The sequence below is a fragment of the Sebastes fasciatus genome, chromosome 17, assembly GCF_043250625.1.
Source record: "Sebastes fasciatus isolate fSebFas1 chromosome 17, fSebFas1.pri, whole genome shotgun sequence".
In the NCBI taxonomy this organism is placed as follows: domain Eukaryota; kingdom Metazoa; phylum Chordata; class Actinopteri; order Perciformes; family Sebastidae; genus Sebastes; species Sebastes fasciatus.
The window spans coordinates 15,192,792-15,211,435 of NC_133811.1; the positions used below are offsets into that span (position 1 = coordinate 15,192,792).

The following is an 18,644-nucleotide window of genomic DNA, read 5'->3' on the forward strand; positions in this document are numbered from 1 at the left end:
AAAAAAAGTGCAATGATTGTTTTCTATAACTGCAAGATTTGATGTAATATTTAGATATTTAGCTCTGGCATCTTTAGTGGGGTTGTGGCCCTTTCTCCATGGGTACAGTTCTAACTTATAGGATCTGAGGTTACAAGGGCCACATAAAAAGTTGTCGACCTGAAGTCGGAAAAGTGGAGTGTGTTTCACATGACAATAGGAATCTGTTGTCTGCTTTATCAAGCTGATGACGGCTTATAGCTGAAACGTGTTTGTTTATGTTTGATTGCCCAGAATAAACCAAAAAAGAATCTTTAACTGTGAGTGCCGGTGATTTGTTTCTTCTGTTCTTACCACTACCTGGCACCCGATACTGTTCAAGATTTGGAGACGTGCTCGCTGCTATTTTCTATTTTGTCTTCACACCAGCCCGATTTAGATTCATAGCATATGTGAATATTTATGCTAATTTCTTACTGTAGATTTGCAGCAATATGGTACAATCCTTTAGGTTCACTCAGAGTGTGTCACTGTTTTTTTAAATATAGCCTAGTAATATAATAAGCTGTGATTAGTCTGTCTGTTATACTGACTATTCAGTCCAGTGGCTTACATGAACATCCAATTAAATCCAAACATTTGGGAAGCAGATAACGTCCGACTAAAACAGGTTTACTGTCACCTGATATAATTGGTGCTCATCATGAAAAGGACTGTGACCGCTTATAAAAAAAAAAAAAAATATTCTTTCTTCCAAGCATACCAGCATAACTGAAAAAGTGATGTTAGAGACAAATAAAAAAAAGACTAATGCACTGTGGTTCATTCAGCTGAATTTATATGTGTGAAGCCAAACCTGTCGGAGTGGAAAAAAACCCGAACAACACGTCGTTCAGACCAAAGTAACTGACCCGACTTCAAATACGTTTTAAGATCCTGCTGTTGTTGGGAGTGCTGGAAGACATTTATCATGATCTCTAAAGCGCTGCGAGTAAACACAAATCTAAGTGAAACACAAACTACAGCTGATACACATGAAGATCTTCTTTAAAAAACTGCACACCAGCAGCCTCCAAAAGAGAATATACCAAGACCACAAAGAGGAGGAGGAAGGCCGTGGCTCTGAATAAATGAATGAACTGCTGCAGTGCTTGTGCTGTCATGTTGGGCAGCCTGCACAAAAAAATGTTGTGTGTCTGAGACAAAAGAATTAACATAGCAGCCCTCTCCCCTTCTTCCTACACTCTGCTCCTCTTGAACCTGCAGCTGAACAGCCTGTCCTTCGAATAGATTAGAACACCTGAACAAATCACCTCCCTCAATACTAAGACGGCAATTAGCTGACGTGGGGATCTGGAGGAGCATCAACTAGAATAATCCACAGACAATTTGTATGACAACTGGTATAAAATACTAACCATATCACTAGCCAGCCATCCATCCCATCCATCTCCGGAGCTGGGTCGTGTTTAGAAGATAACACCCAAGTCGCAAGATAGTTAAGGTTAGGCATTGACCTCGAATGGTTAAGGTTAGGATAGGACGTTGAGCAGCGAGTCTCGCGAGAGTTTTCATACTTTTTTGCAGCTTGGGGGTTACCTCCCTAAAGACAACCCCAAAGCTGCATCCTTTTCTCTTTCTGGCGAGCTGCGATCACACTCTACCGCCCCATTAACATTATCAACACCATAACAACAATCGGCATTTTCTTTTGTGCTAGTCTATGGAAAACAGTTCAATGTCTGTTCTACTCCTGTTCTATTTCTATGTTTACAACACTAGTTTTGCAAAAGTACAAACCCAAATTTACACATATCTTATCTTATCTTATCTTAATTTAAGGCTGCCATATGGTACAAAAAATGAACTTCTTTTCCCATTTACTCTTAACTTCTGTGAGGCTCACAATACTACAGAGATGCTATAGGCTAGATTACACCTTTGTTTTTCTAAGGCCACAGCAGAGTTCACAGTTTATGAACACTGTGCTGACATGTGCGGGTCTTAAGCTGCCCATCAGCTGCTCATGTGGACCGTCTGATGAAAATAGACTGAAACGGAGCGTGAGGCTGTGTAAGTGCCTTCTTGGGGGATACGATATTGACTTTCAAAGGGGTTGGGGACGGGGACAAAGGAAGGTCAGGCGTGAAACAAAGCCTCCTTGTAGGGCATTCAGCAGCGCATGGAAAAGCATGGCTGTAAGATTAAATCACAGTGCAGCAGACCAACTAGCTGCTTAGGGAAGGGCAACGCTGCAGACTGGGTTGTAACAATTTTGGGCAGAGAGCCTCAAAGTTCAATGTGCATGCTGATGTAAAGCGTGACAGATGTGTGATCAATGCAACTATGTTAAAAACGACTACATCCAGGAAGCAGTATTAGTATGCTGCAAAGGAAAGCAAAGGTGAAGAGCTGCAACAGATACGCAAGTGCTTCTTTTACGATGATGACAATCCCATTCCCTCATCGACAGGCTGGCTGCAATGATCATTGGTATTATTGGTGGACTCTATACTGCACACCACCATCCCAGCACATTCAGGGAGCGTCACCATGGACACGGAACTCCAAAACAAAAGTGATATCGACACGAATAAACAGCAGCTGCATGCGAGACAGAACATTGGGAGAAATTTCCCGCACCACAACAATCCTCTGTGCATAATGTTATCATACTGATCACAATTTCCCAGCGGTCACTCAAAGGGCATCGTCACAGCCAGGTGGAGTTGTTAAATGTAGTGGAGGCGCAGATGCTCGGTGTTGTTTAAAAGGTCTGTGCCTGCGGGAAGAAATGTGCGTTGACATGGAGCTCCGTTGACGTGGAGCTCACCGTTTTGTGATGCAAGTGCTCGCTCCAAAAATAGACCAACACACACTCTGCAGCGCATGACAAAATAGCAAACAATTACAGCGGGAACACAGCGTGTTACGCTGACTAGTGATGGGAGCAGTGAAGCAGTAAAATAGTTAATCGTGATTAATCGCAAATTAATCACACATTTTTATCTGTTCAAAATGTACCTTAAAGGGAGACTTGTCAAGTATTTAATACTCTTATCAACATGGGAGTGGACAAATATGCTGCTTTATGCAAATGTATGTATATATTTATTATTGGAAATCAATTAAGAACACAAAACAATGACAAATATTGTCAAGAAACCCTCACAGGTACTGCATTTAGCATAAAAATTTGGTCAAATCATAACATGGCAAACTGCAGCCCAACAGGCAACAACAGCTGTCAGCTAGTATGGTACCAATGGATTTCTTATTTTTTTCTAATTTCATATGATGCCAGTATTTTCACTCTAGCTGTAAAACTGAACACACTATAACCTCCAAAAAATTTATTGTGTTAAAACATTAAAGAAATTAGTGGCATTAAAACAAATTGCTGTTAACGTGTTATTATGGCATCAACTTTGACAGCCCTAATTTTTAGTAAACTGAAATTAAATAATAACTATATTATTTAAGAATACCTCTAAACTAAACTAAAACTATATTGAATAAATTAATAAAAATAAAATAAAAATGAACAGAAATTCATTTCACTTTTATTTCTTTAGCTATAATATATCAATACCGAAAAAAGGGGACGGCATGAATTTCCATCAACTCTCGTGACGTTGAATCAGACGACCTGAACGGACTTTACATTCTAGGAGACGCAAAGATTAAACATTAAACATTATGGCCATTCCTACACAGTTCACCATGTATTTTGTATGTATATGTAGCTACATACTTCTGAGACATTACAGCTGGCCCTAACAAAAACTAACTCTGCTGTAAAAAATAAATATATAAAAACTAAACCTTTCTGAAAAACTGAAACTCAACTAAAACTAGCAAACGCACTCAGAACACTAACTAAAACTAAACTAAAATTAAATCTAAAAGTCCAAACTAAAATAAAATGAAAATGACTCCATTGATTATCTGTAACCGCTTATCTTTTTCAGTGGGGGGTTGGAGCCGCTCCCAGCTGACATCGCCAGACTATCACAAGGCTGACACATAGAGACAGACAACCATTCATGCTCACATTCACACCTACGGGCAATTTAGTGTCAACAACTAACCTAACCTGCATTTCTTTCGGAGGAAACCGGAGAATCCGGAGAAAACCCACGCTAACACAGGGAGAACATGCAAACTCCACTCAGAAGGACCCCAAGCCGGGCTTGAACCTGTGATAAAAACTAATTAAATATTCAAAACTATTAAAACCTTGGTTGAGAGCTAAAGACGTTCATTCCCACACACCTCTTCACAAAATATTCTGTCAGAGTCTGTACGAGATGTCAAAGGAAGAGGGAGGAAGCCGGCAATGACGTGCATCCCTGATCAATCCTTAATCAATACACACAAAAGAGCACTGTGGCACCCACCTTCTGCCACAAATTGAGCGCACTTACACAGGAAATCAAAGGGACAGACATTGTATACCCCTAATGGTTAACAGTTGATCCTCATGTGCTTTTGATTGTGTGCCTGTCTGCCTGTCTCTGTTGATGTGTTTTGATCTGTATGGCATGACTAGCCAGCTGCCTGCCTAACTCTCTCTCTTTATCTTCTAACTGGAAACTTTTCAATAAAACATCTATTTTAGAAGTAAAGGTTTTCGCAGTAGGAGATCAGCGATTTTAAGCTTTAATCTATGAAGATCAGAAAACTTTCCATTCACCCATAGAACATGAAGTCATTGCCTGCTCTCATTTGGATAAATATCACTCTATCAATCTGTACATACTGTACTGTACCTGATGCAGCTGTAGTGTTTGAAGGTGCTGGCGGCCTTTTGACATTCCTGACAGAGCTGGATTGCACCTGGATAGTCTTCCTCCTAACGGAGCAGAGAAGTGAGATCATTTAATGTATAAAAACAGTATAGTACGGTCTGAAACCGTTTTACAGGGTTATGACAGTGATGTGCGTGACTTCTTCTGTGCATCACTTTTGTTTGATCTTCTTTTAACAGCAGATACTGTGAAGATTACCTAGGATTACACTCAGCGGTAGTCAGATCTATTCCATGTGCTACAGCTGACCTTCACAGTATTGTAGATAGGCATTTGTGGGAGCGTCTCAAGTTTGTGTGGGTTTGGCTTCCGATGCAGAATCCCTACTGATGTTTGACCTTTCAGGTCAATTATAAACATATCTGTGCATGTGTGCGTGCGTGCGTGCGTGCGTGCGTGCGTGCGTGCGTGCGTGCGTGCGTGCGTGCGTGCGTGCGTGCGTGCGTGCGTGCGTGCGTGCGTGCGTGCGTGCGTGCGTGCGTGCGTGCGTGCAGAAAGGATTTCAATACCTCAAGCATCTCGCTGAGTCTTACATCTGTTCTTTGCTGTGATGGGAAGAATGACAAAAGGAAGACATGAATACGGCTTAAAATCACTAACAGGCCACAATATTAAGTGATAATAATTAAAGCAACACGAGTTACACACTTCCCTGCTCTGACAACGTTGGTAAAATCTTTTAATGATCAAGCAAATGAGCAAATAATTAAAACAGGGTATGTTTGATTAACTTTCATCTTAATGTTAAATCAAGTGCAGATTATTAGACTACATTCATCTGTTTCACATCAGTGGTATGTCACACACAGTGTGTTTATAACGGCATTTCTGACGGGAACCGCTCAGGGGAGTCGTGCAGTAGGTACTGTAAGTCGGAGTCCCAAGGTGATCCAAAATAACACTGACAGAGAAGTCAAAAACTTCTCTCAGGACAACAGTCTAAACAAAGTATGTTGCAGGTCAGAAATAGATATTACATCAACCATAACAGTACAAAAATAACTATGCAATAAGTATACAAAAGGTGTGTTAATTACCATAAAACATTGGTTTTCCTTTACACTATAGCTAGTTTTAGAACAAAATGTGTCGTATGTCAACTGTGTGTGTAAACTTTACCAGCGTCTTGATGGTCCTCAGTGACTTCAGCAGGCCTGTCAGCAGTTGTCGTCTCCTCTGATTGGCCAACAGACCCAAGCTAGCTTCTGTGAATCCCTCCTTTGAAACGCTCAGTTGCCTTTACACGAGACGTCACAGTACAGGGAGAATATAGCATCAACACAGATTAATGATACTATGCTCTTGAAGGCATTTTAAAGTCCAATACATTGTGATGAGCTTTATGATGCACCAGTAGAACTCAGTAGTAACTGATGTAACTATACTGTATATCTATACAAAAAAACTGCTGACGTTAACTAACTCTCGTGCTGCCGATTTCAACACGGGAGGTACCATTGATTTACATTATAATGTGTTCAGGCTCTTTTCAGTAAAAATGGGTATTGGGCGAAGGTAAATTCTAACGTTATCATGTTTTTTTGGTGAGTCCAATAATTGAATTGAATAAATCCAGTTGTTTGAAGGAAATGTCTTCACACCAATATATAAAATAAATAAAAGAGAAAGAATTATGACCTGTTTAACTTCCTAACAAAAACCAGTATGCAAATGGTGATAAAGGACTGTATGTTGAAGTACATGGGATTTATTGTTTTACTTTTGTTTTTTACCGTGGTATCAAATTGTTATCGAGAATCGTGGAATTTCCCTGGTATCAACTACTAAATTTCTGGTATCGTGACATCCCTAGTATGTATAGTGGGATATTTTTTATTTTTTTTTTATTCCTACAAAGAAACAAGACAGAATAATTTGTCATTTGGGAACATATTAACAGACGGAGAATATACGAAGGGAAGGAACGCTACCACGGTTATGAGGAAAGCACTTAGTATGCGGATGCTGTTTGAATGGGCCATTTCAGCAGCCATTTCATTTAGTGAATGGTATGCAATAGAACACATTACCTCCTTGCATTAGTGCAAATGACCGCTGCCAGCTGCAGGTTGGTCTGTAACGCCGTCACTCGCTCCAGTTCCTGTGAACAGGGAAGAAGTTAGTGGTAGAAATGACAGAGGAAAAGACTTAATGTTTCAGATCCCAAAGAATTATTGTACTATTTCGCACTAAAACTGCTGGAATAAGAAACAGCCCCATAGCCTTATTATAATGCTGAGTCTTTTAACATCTATAGGAGATATTGTTAGACTGGTTCATTTACGGAGCCGTCAGTGAAATATGCCTGTAATAATGCCATTTACCCAGCGAATCATCTCCCCCACTATGAACAGCAATGCTCACACACAAGCACACACACACATACGAGAGCACTCCTCAGTGAGATGCATCCTGCTGTGAGCGTTTTATGAAGATAGATAAAATTGATGATGTCATTATGGTAAGGCATGCATCATCGGTGCCAAAGTGTAATGTAGTTCAGAAGAGCAACTTACAAAAACACACAGAAAATCTGAGAAAAGCTTCCTTTCTTCAGAGCTTTGACATTTCGAAAAGGATCAATGAGCACTCTGCTCTGACAGTTCAGTTTTTATGCCATTTCAGTGACCTCTGCCAGAAGTAGGACCGCGGGACGAAGTGCATCGCTTTTATATTCACGACTTTTCTCTTCCTCTCTTGGTTCTTATTTTGTTGATCTGCCACATGCCTGAGGTGGGAGATGCTTGTTTTTAGCTTAATTTTGAATGCTGTATCATCCCTCCACAAAGAAAGGTCCAGTGTTCACAAAAATGTTGTCATAACACTGTCAGATACATAACAACCTTTTACCAAAGGGAAGATAGTCTGGGGAAATTAATTTTCAACGGGTCATAAAAACAACAACAGCATCAAAGTGGCACTTCAGCTGTGGATAAGGGATCAATGATCCCATTCAAACCAATCTGCCCTCATGATCTCGAGTGTTGACGGAGGCCATGACAAGGGTTGATTCAATACAGCCAGGGTTGTCTCTGAGGGGACATGCACCATGCGACTCTTGTGCTTTTCTGCTCAAGGCCTAGGAAATTGGACAATATCAGCATGCCAGGATACTAATTCTGAGAATTGGTTTCATGAGAATGTTTAAGAAAGCTAAAACTTTATCGGCAGAAGTGTCAATAAACTGTTAACAACTTTATTTACTATAAATTACAGATAGCTAGAATATCACTTCACTGCTTTGTTTTTATCTTTTTATCCTTTATTCGTTTGTATACCACTCTTTTGTTTAAGCTAATGGAGGCCTACATTTTTCTCAGGATTAGTAAACTACGTAAGTAAGTATGTATATATGTATGTAAGTAAGTAAGTAAGTAAGTAAGTAAGTAAGTAAATAAGTAAGTAAGTAAGTAAGTAAGTAAATAAGTAAGTAAGTAAGTAAGTAAGTAAGTAAGTAAGTAAGTAAGTAAGTATGTATGTAAGTAAATAAGTAAGTAAGTAAGTAAGTAAATAAGTAACTAAGTAAGTAAGTATGTATGTATGTATGTATGTAAGTAAGTAAGTAAGTAAGTAAGTAAGTAAATAAGTAAGTAAGTAAGTAAGTAAGTAAATAAGTAACTAAGTAAGTAAGTATGTATGTATGTATGTATGTAAGTAAGTAAGTAAGTAAGTAAGTAAGTAAGTAAATAAGTAAGTAAGTAAGTAAGTAAGTAAGTAAGTAAATAAGTAAGTAAGTAAGTAAGTATGTATGTATGTATGTATGTTAGTAAATAAGTAAGTAAGTAAGTAAGTAAGTAAGTAAGTAAGTAAGTAAATAAGTAACTAAGTAAGTAAGTAAGTAAGTGTGTAAGGATGAAAGGCGAGAAAAAAAAGGCAAAATGCCATTGCACTCTACTGGCTGGGACTGGGCTGAGTCACCACGTCCAGCTAACGAATAATTTAGAGACTGAATCCAGCATACTGACATACTGGGAGCACGTCTTTAGCAACCAAACCACTACAACTGTTAAACTGTACTATGTCTAGACTTAGTCACAGCAAAGGGGATCAAGCTGTACAGGCATCACTCTCACAGCAAAATCCCTAACTCCTGACTTCCCCAATATCCTGAAAGTGATGGAAAATGAATCAATGATTGACACGTATATCAGTGCATAGCACTGGTTGGTTTTAGTTCAGTCAATACTAGTTTGAGTAGTTACAAAATAAGTGCCCTCAGTGTCAAGTCTGGTCAAGGACGGTTCCATTCATTTCCTGTTTCTGACAGAAACTATTATTTCGCTTCACCAGACGAACACACACAGTCTGGCTCTCACCGTCTACCCCTTGTTATGATGCCCATTATCAACACACACTACTGTGTGCATAGCAGCAGTGCAAACACTCAGCCAATGACGTAATGTAGAAACATTCACGCATTCAGTCATGTGAACAAATCCAAACAGGAAAAGACCAAAACAGCGTGAATACACAAATTTAGCTTCAAAACAGAATCACATACTCAGACACACGCGCTTAACATGCTGACTGCTCAGTATGTAGCCTGAGGCTCTAATTTGTTGTTAGACCACTGCTCTGAGCCATATATATCCTGTATGTAAGCTACAGTTAACCTGACAGAAGGAGGGCTAAATCAGCTCAGACTGTGTAACAGCAAATACAGTAACTGTGGTGCAGTTTGACAATTGTCCAGTCAGTTTTTTTTAAAAGAGATTAAAGATCTGGTACGCATGACTGGGATGACCTTAAAAAATAATGCCTGGAATAAATCTTCAAGTAAAGAGAGGCAGAAGCAGATAGATCTCTATGTACTGTACACATAGAGTACAGGAAAGGTGAGCATACTAAAGTACAATGAAACTATACATCTCGACTCCTACAGTATCCACAAACACAGGCTGGTGTGGGAAGTGAAGGTCAAAGAGGAGGAGATGTTTAGTCATAAGGGAGATTTTTTTCCAGGCTTCTTTATTCATATATTCATAAGAGGTCCGCCCTGCGACCCTTTGCCACATTGGCTATGCACTAGCTCCCTGGTACCCATCCTATACATTGTAATGATGCTGCTGTTTGGGACTTATGGCTGGAGTTCAAATTTTTTTTTGCATATAATATATTCATGTCTCCACATTCCCACGCAGTTACTTAAAGCTAGGGATGGTAGTGTTCTCCAAAAGACAGAGGGTGTTGTATCCTCCATAGTGAGCAACCTCCAGGTCTTAAAAGTGAAGTGCCTACCTTGTGATTGACAGGTCGCTACCACGGCGCTGTCCGGTCTGGGAGTTGTCTGTGTTTTCGTCTTTGAACTTTAAACCTTTCAATGTGTTTTCAGTTCATGAAGTCATGGTGACTACGTCCACGTCTTATATACAGTCTATGAATACTAACAATACGTTCACAATGATAATTCGGGGGTGTGGCTTTGGAGGGAGGCCTGAAGGGATGATTGTCAGTGTTGCCGACTTGGCTACTTTCTCTCGGGATCTCTAGGGACTTTTGGAGCTAGTGCTGCAAATCTACTTTCATTGGAAAAGTGTTGGCAACACTGGGCTGGATTTTTCGGTTGGATAATTTTAACAACAACATTACCGACCCTAGCTTTGAGACCCCCATGTAATTGTCAGGTATGACCAACTGGCAACTAGGGAACACAAACAAAGGCACCAGCTGTAACTGTGACGAATAAGTGTTCCCAGTGGAAAAATAATTGAATACCAGTCCAAGTCCCTTTCCAATGGTGTTGAGTGACCTAATCAGGGCTACCAGGTGCAAATTCATTACAAGTTGGACTCCCAGAAGGCAATCTTTCTTTATTGACAAGTTGTCCACTCAATTCTAACCCGTCTGTTTTTGCCTGAAGAGATAACAGAGGGTGGTTATTTTAAAATCGGCACATACCCTGTTTTATTGATCCAGCAATTTAACTGGATCACACCTTGGACTCATGGAAAATAATGTTACATCTGTCAACTTCAGAATATCAAATTCAAATGTAAAGGTGTGAGAATGAAAGAAAAGAGTAGTAAAATGTGGGCACCTGAAGAATATACCAATTAATTAGTAATCAACATTTGTAAATGAATCAATGATAATGGCCTCTATGTAACCTTCCACGTGAAGACACCTAATCACACTTGTGACTCTTTACGAGTGCATGCGTCGCTTGAAAGCAGCAACTGTGATCAAACACGGGCTCCAACATAAGTAATGTTAGTCACTACATAGCTATGACTCACATCACACGCTTAGCAGGCCATCATTTCAGGGTGTATGTGTTCGTACAGTTTATGTGTGCAGCGATGTGTTATACACAGCGCGTAAGCACTGGGGAGAAGTGGCATCGTGCCCTGTGGCTGTGTTTCTGCAGCAGTATGTGTTTCTGTGTACGTGTTTGATAAAGTATCACAGAGAGGAGATAAGAAGCCTTAGAAAAGAAAACATGGTGGAGAAAATGATGAAACCTCATATAGTAGCAGGTACACAGAACAGCCTCAGAGACACAGGGTAATGCATATTAAATTACAAGGCATTACACTGGATACTTAACATTTCTGCAAATTAAGGGACGAGCACCAAGTTGGTCAGTATTACGTTTGGTCTTTCTTAATGCTAGGAAATTATGTAGTGCAACTCTGTCTGTCTTCTCATTGTGACACTAATGCAGTGGATGTAGAAACTGAAGTGCCCTCTGAACTCCACGGGGCATTTGTAGAAATGAAAGAGGGCTGAGACGGGTCAATGGAAATGCTCCCGAAACCCCTGGCAACGTCTGCTAATAAGCCCTGCTGTCACTCGGAGGTCACAGAAATAATGATCAATCTGCTATTCATAGACTGACCTCCAGAAGGCTCAACAATGATGGTAATTGCACTGCAATTTCACTATATATACCAAATGTATTAAAGCTGTCAGTAATCTGCTGCTGTGTCTTGCTGGTATCAAAGCTCTATTGACTTAACACAAATTTCACATACTTGACCAAACTTCAATAATGATAAATCTGATGGGACTAGTGATTGCTAAATTATAATAAATAAAAAAGACCAAATCCTTCAACTAATCCAACACACACACTCACACACAAATATACATATTTAGTAATATGCAAATATTTGATCTCAAGCCAAAACACTGTTATTTTGAAGCCCACTCGAGCACCTGCGCAAACACCAGCGTTCAGTGTTGCCAGATCAGATTGCCAGTTTCCAGCCCATCGCTACTTAAAAATGGTTCAAATCATAACCTTGCCAGAAACCCATGTAAAACCGCAAAACCATAACATGCTCGATAAAAAACACACCTCAAGCATAAAAAGCTTCATATCTGCATCAAATAACCAAAGATAAAATGTTAGATAAATAGGCTATCGCAACCCACAAAGACTGAAATTAGACAACACAAATTGCCATGTCAACGTCAGTGAAGATGACGTCAATATGAGTGAGCGGAGACAACAAAGTTTACTGAATTTTGTATCTGTGTTTTCAAAAGCCCACCAACTGTTGACAACAGCAGCCCAAATTTCATCGACCAGCCCAACGTAATCAAAAGTAGCCCAAATGGGCGGAAACTAGCCCAATCTGGCAACACTGGCAGCGTCTATAGAGTTTATTTTACTAACAATCGTTGATATCTAAGATCCAAAAAAAGGTAAATAAGTAATTTCTCTGCGGGCAGAAATATGAGTCACTAAACTGAATTTGAATCACATAATTTGAATTTGTATTGTTTAACTTGAATAATTGCATTAAAAAAACTGAATCTGAATCACATAATTTGAAATAGAATTTATTAGTTTGGAACTAAATTCCAATAAACTTCTCATACACGGTCTATTATCTAACTTGTGTAACAACAGCAACAGAAAGTTTGCTGATCTGGCGAGGAGTCGGGGCGGTCCTGGATCAAACCCCCGGCCCCCCCTTCCTCTAAGAAGGGATTTTATGGATTTAGTTTTAAATCCCAATCCGACTATATTGAGAATAAAAAGTAGATTATTGTCTCCTTTCCTAATCCATGGTTGGAGTCAGATTTCCTATTGCCATGGTTACGGAAACTCTACTTTATCTTGTTGGCAGTCGACAGCTGACACAGGAACACATCCACTGACACCCTGATATCAAAATAACCCGATCCAGTCATAGAAAATTCAGAAAAGACGCCATTCCCAAAAAAGAAAACAAATGACAAATATAACTGATATGTTTTTTGGAATTACTTTTTTTAGGTGAGTGTCTGGGCCAAGAAAAGACAGAAAGAGTTGTTTAATGTGATCGTGAGTTGACACTGGAGGCTTACCTTAACATAAGCGGGCTGTTTCTCCAGAATGAGATCGGCGACCTTTTTAGAAACCTACAGAGAGAGAGAAAGGAAAAACAAAGATGAGAAATGGAGCATAAGAAAGAACGAAAAGACATTTTGATGTTCTACCTAAATGTCACCCCACAAAAAACAGTCTGGGCAATGCAATCTTGCTATCAAGGATGGAGCTAGAATAACAATTACTGATGTCTGTATGTAAAGAGCAATGTAGCGAAAGCCTTTTAAAAGAGCGTCTCCCTTTCTCAGTTTCATTTCATTCAATGCCTTTCTCGATAGCCTTACTCTTCTTTTAGAGAAGTCTCTGTTCCTATTGTATTTTCAAATGTTCTCTCCTCTCCTTTGTGCCTTTTACCAATTTGACTGACATCTCAGGTGAATTGTAATTATCTAAAGAACACGTTCCCTGCTTATGGCATCAAGCACAGTATTCAGCACGGTCATCAGATCACTATGACCCCCTGCTATTAGTGTTGTCCCCCACTGCTATTAGTGGAGAAGGAAAAAGCTGAAGAACAATGAGGGTCAATGGAAATTGAATGCATCGTCAACCTCACCCGCACTGAAGGACCATAGAAACAGGTCTTACAGATTGGAGCTATGGTTAACTCCTACCGATGACTCTCATTCAATACTTGCAACACTTTTTGAAAAAGTTAAAGGATTGTAAAATGTCTGTAGTCGCATATTGCAACTCGATCGTGTCATTAGACTCTCCCTGCCTGGTAAACACCACATCTCCATGTCCCCCCTTTGTAACACGGGCTTTCTGTTGTAAAAGTTTAGTCTCGAAAACCCAAGCTGAATTAATCCTGATTGTATCATTATGACATCATCAGGGTTATTTTTCTATTTTGAAGTGTGCCCCTTTAATACAGGATCCCCAGTGTAACAGGAAGTGGTATCAAAAAAGTACATTCTCGTGTATACATCAGACCAGCACATACGGGTACTTCGCAAAAAGTCAAGGCTGTGCCCCCCTTTTGGGGGAAAGAAAACCGAAGGTCTCATAGACTTCAATGCAATTTGACGTATGTTTGGATTGTAATTTTGACAAATTCGCATGCATTCATCTCTTGTTATACAAACGTTTGTTTTATACACATGTCTAGTAGTTATTTTGTGACCTTGCCTGAATTTGAGCGCTCGCCATACCTTAATAAATGAAGGCTGGTCGCCATCATGTCCCTTCAGTCTTCGCCCGTCCAACACAGTGGCCAGATAGTGCTTATTCAGACTTCTATACATATATTTGATTGAATCACATTAGTCTAAGTGTTGTCTTTGAATAATCAACGAGTTAATTGCCAACTGTTTGATCTATGGGCTGAGATTTAGTTGGAGACGACAATCTCATACTGCTATAACGTTAATGTATGACTGTATTACTGCAGCAGCCTCCCACTCAAGCTAACGTTAGCTAGTCAAGCTAGTCACTGTTACCAGCACCATTTAGGGATTTACCACAAAGTGAATATTAACGTATCGTATGTGTATCAGATGTCAGTGTGAAAGCCTCAGTTAACCCACTACACAATAGCTTTTTGGCATTTTCCATTTTGCCTCCTGTGATGGCGAGTTTCTTTCCCCCAAACGGGAGCGCAGCCTCGTCGATGACGCAATGCTGGTCTGGTCTATAGCTTGGAGCCATAAAGACCCTCTATTATATCTTTTTTAGGACATGGCAGGGGAACAAATCATAGATCAGCGTTTTTGGATTTAATGTTGGTGCAACAAACTACACAGCAACTCTTCGGCATAGCGTTATTACTATTACCGGTTTGTTTAAAGTGGTCATGCGAGCCTACTCTGGGTGACGTATTGCCGGTCTGATGTATATTCAGTAAGGGCTAATTTCTAGAACTCAAGGGCTGTATGAATTACAAGAAAAACAATAACTGTAATTTCAAAGTGAAGAGTAAATGAAGCTCAAGTGTTTCAAATCGTACTACAAATACATGAGCTGGTAATGAATGTGCTGCTCATTATCATGACAAAAGAACTCATCCAGTAGATGTAATCAACCATTTTTCTCCGACTCACAGTGAGCAATCTCTCCTCTATCTCTATTACTGTGCACTCCAACACACACACACACACACAGTACATGTTTTACGGTTAGCATGAGTTTATTCACAGTAGTGAGGAGGTGTTCATATCTGCTAGTATGCAGTAGACCAGGCTAAGAGCAGGGGGCGACATTTCAACATGTTGGCCGACTGGACACCTGAAAAGATGGCGAATGCAGCTCAATTGAAACACGGTCTTGTGTCTTTTAACATTCAAATGCATACTACTATTACATTACTTAATCTTGGATTTTAACCTGTCAAATTATCTATGGTAATTTCAAAATTCTATTCTTTTGTACATACTCTTAAATATCCAAATGTACTGTATCTATCAAATTATTATTCCAAATTGAAAAGTTTTGATGGCTTTTATAATTCTTATAATGGTATTGCCTCTTCTCTGTTTGTACATCTCATAGTTGTTTTGCTTTCCTTGTCTTTGTTTTCGTAATTGATGCGGTAAATGAGGGTCGCCCCTCAATGATCTTTGGGGTATAAAAGGTTGAATTAATGAATGAATGCATGAATAAAATGGTCAAAGAAAAATATATCCAGTACTCAGTAACATTGTGGAATCGTGTTACAGAAGTCCCAGACACACCCTCAACCATTCACAGAGCTGGCCCAAAATTAGACCATAACGCCACCGATTGGACTGACTACAACACATAACATTCAACTTTTTAAAAAAGGAGTCTAAACACATAATGGAAACCCAGCAGCAGTCAGTAACCAAACCCTCCCACCAGAGCCACAAGGCCAAAGTCATTAGTTCTCAGCTCGCCCTCACATACACAAATGGAGGCTAATTGTGCAGCGATTGCAAAGTGAGCGCAGTGCATGCAATATTCAGCAGATGGAGTCAATGTTGTCCAAAAACTAGTGACTGGCAATGAACAATCATCAACTCAAGACACAGTAAGACAATGAATGCCATTTTTCTCTCATTAGGAACACTAACATGTGCCACGAGGGAGGAAAAAATGCGGGAAGTGACAGGAGAAGACAGATGTCTCATACAGACTTCACTCTGCAGCTCACCCACATCATCTATTAGAATGACGAAGCTAACGAACACGAGCATTGATTACAGAGATTGAACATGTTGGGACAATTTGCTCATTAGCAAGAAGGCTGTAGACTATAGATATACATAGGCTTATAATAAATGTGTCTGAATAGTTTGCAAGTGTTTACTGAGATGCATGAGGCAATTAGAGTTAAATTAGCTAGCACTAATTAGGGCTGGTAGCAGTGAAAAGTCTCGAGCAGGATAGTGATTAAGAGAGCTAAAGACTGAAACACAGTAAAGTCAACAGTGAGGGTTAACACAAAGCAGTGTAACACATATTCACTTTGAAGCTGTGATGTCATCTCTCGTGCTCCATTTTCACTCACTTCCTCTGCACAGTAGGACATGATTTCAGCCTGACTGAAACACAGGGAGAAATGTGGGCAGCCAGGCGGCGGGGCTTAGGCAAAGGTTGCATTAGCATTACTAGCTTTTTAAACAACTGAGCGGTGGGAGAGAATTCATTATTGCTGCAGGAGGGATAGTCATCTCTAGCTCTAAAAATGTAATATGTTCTTCCAAGTTATCAACATTGCCTCCTCCGACATCTCTTCAGTCGACGTTTCTGTGAGGAAAGTCACTTTGAGGTGGATGGGAAGGCAAAATGTTGCTGCTCATGAGTTGTATCTTTAAAGCACTTTAACTACTATATATGTTCTAGAAGTATTACAGGTTTTGGAACAGATAGGTTTATCTGAGTAGGTTTAGATGACAAATACGGTCAATAAAGGCCCTGATACAAGCATGTGTGTCAATATGTATTAAGGCTTTCTACCATTTGTGTGTTTACATGGGGAATTATGGCAACAACACACGACCTAATCTCTCTAAACAGATTCTGCATTCGTATCTAGAATCTGTTGCAAACAGGACAAGATTTTGGCATCAGAAGCGTTGTGGTTTCTTTTGGTAGTCCCAGTAGTATTGACCAGTCACGTTCGAGCAGGCTTTGGTCGAATGGAGGTAAACAGTCCGTGTGGAGAGCAACAGAGGCGGAACGCATTGGCAGAAATGCAATCTAGGAACACACAGCTATCGTCTGACAGTGATTGAGCTTTTTCTTGGTTTAAAATCAGCTTGTAAACTGGCTACTTGTGAAACAATCCGGTCGTACAGGTCGTCTCTCAACTCCAACTCCAGTCTCACATCTCAAGTTGCTAATCGGACTGTAAACAATGAGCAGCGTCTTGGCCCGGATATCAGCTGGCTATACCCCAGAAATATAGCCCCTTGCCCCCAGAGGCTTATCCGTTGTCAGACCGATAGCTGATGGGTTTCCAAGATTGCACACTGTGTCTCTGGACACTGAGATTTTTCGAGTGTTGTTGCACGAAAAGTACATTTGCCCTGAGACGAGCCTCTGCCAGGCGTGTGTAAAAGATGCCAATTAAGCTTAGTTACTGTGGCAGAGAAACGGGGCAGTTGTTCTCTTCTCCAATACCACAGAAAGGGGGTCATTTCTATGTTCCCTCAGGCCCGTGTTCCCTCAGCCCCTATGTTCCCTCAGCCCTTATGTTCCCTCAGCATCATCCCAGGCCCATGTTAAAATCTGTCAATAACTTTTTGAGATATCGCGCTACCAATATCCAATAATAGACAGACAGTCTGGCTAGTACTCGTTGCCTTCGTTGGTTTGGTTTAGGCATGAGGAGTGAGATTGGTCAGGGTTAGGGTAAAAATATCCGGGCATGCCAATCAGAGGTAGAGTAGGGCGGGACATGCCTTCACCATAGTAGGGAAAAAATTGTGACTAGGAAGGTCCAGTGGCATCATTCTACATTATAATTAGCCACGTGCTGTGTATGTGTATTTGTTGTATTTTCTGAGCAATGGGCCTTTGGAAAAATGGGCATTTGTTTTTGGGGATAACGGGTTGTCGAAGAAATGGGATTTGACTTTTGGGGTTTCGAAATAATGGGTCGTCAGAACAATGGTATGGCACCAGAGATACTGATCTGAGGGAACATAGAGCTGAGAGAAAATAAACACCACAGAAAGTCCGTTCTCTACCCTACAGCATATGACTCAGGAGAAGGGAAGAAAAAGGAAAGAGAAGGGATAGTTATGTGTCAATACACATGTGAAGAAAGAACGGCAAATAGAGTAACAAGTACATGCAGTACACATGGAACAGTACATTCATCTCATGTACTGAAGCCCTCCCTAGTACACAGACACATACACACACTCCTATGTCACGCTGCTTTACAGCATCAATATCCGCCAGGAGGAAAGGCCGTCACACAACAGCCCCATAGTGAGAAACTGAAAGCACTGTTATTACTCCTTCAGAGGGCTAGGCCCTATTTCACACACTGACGACTAAGAGTCTCTGTAGGCTACCAATGATGCTGTAGGGGAGTCAGTATGTGTCCATTATGGATGCACACA

General features: G+C 40.3%; 1 protein-coding gene across 2 annotated transcripts in view; it reads right to left on the minus strand.

The window, feature by feature from the left end:
- The window catches only part of vps50 (VPS50 subunit of EARP/GARPII complex), a 130,901-nt gene that overhangs the window by 96,488 nt on the left and 15,769 nt on the right, over window positions 1-18,644 (minus strand). For both annotated transcript variants that reach the window (XM_074614628.1, XM_074614627.1), the window contains exons 5-9: window positions 13,089-13,142; window positions 6,821-6,891; window positions 5,910-6,027; window positions 5,300-5,335; window positions 4,752-4,834 (exon numbers count right to left, since the gene is read on the minus strand). In XM_074614628.1, coding sequence (XP_074470729.1) covers window positions 4,752-4,834; window positions 5,300-5,335; window positions 5,910-6,027; window positions 6,821-6,891; window positions 13,089-13,142 — 362 coding nt within the window. The remainder of the gene's footprint in view (window positions 1-4,751; window positions 4,835-5,299; window positions 5,336-5,909; window positions 6,028-6,820; window positions 6,892-13,088; window positions 13,143-18,644) is intronic.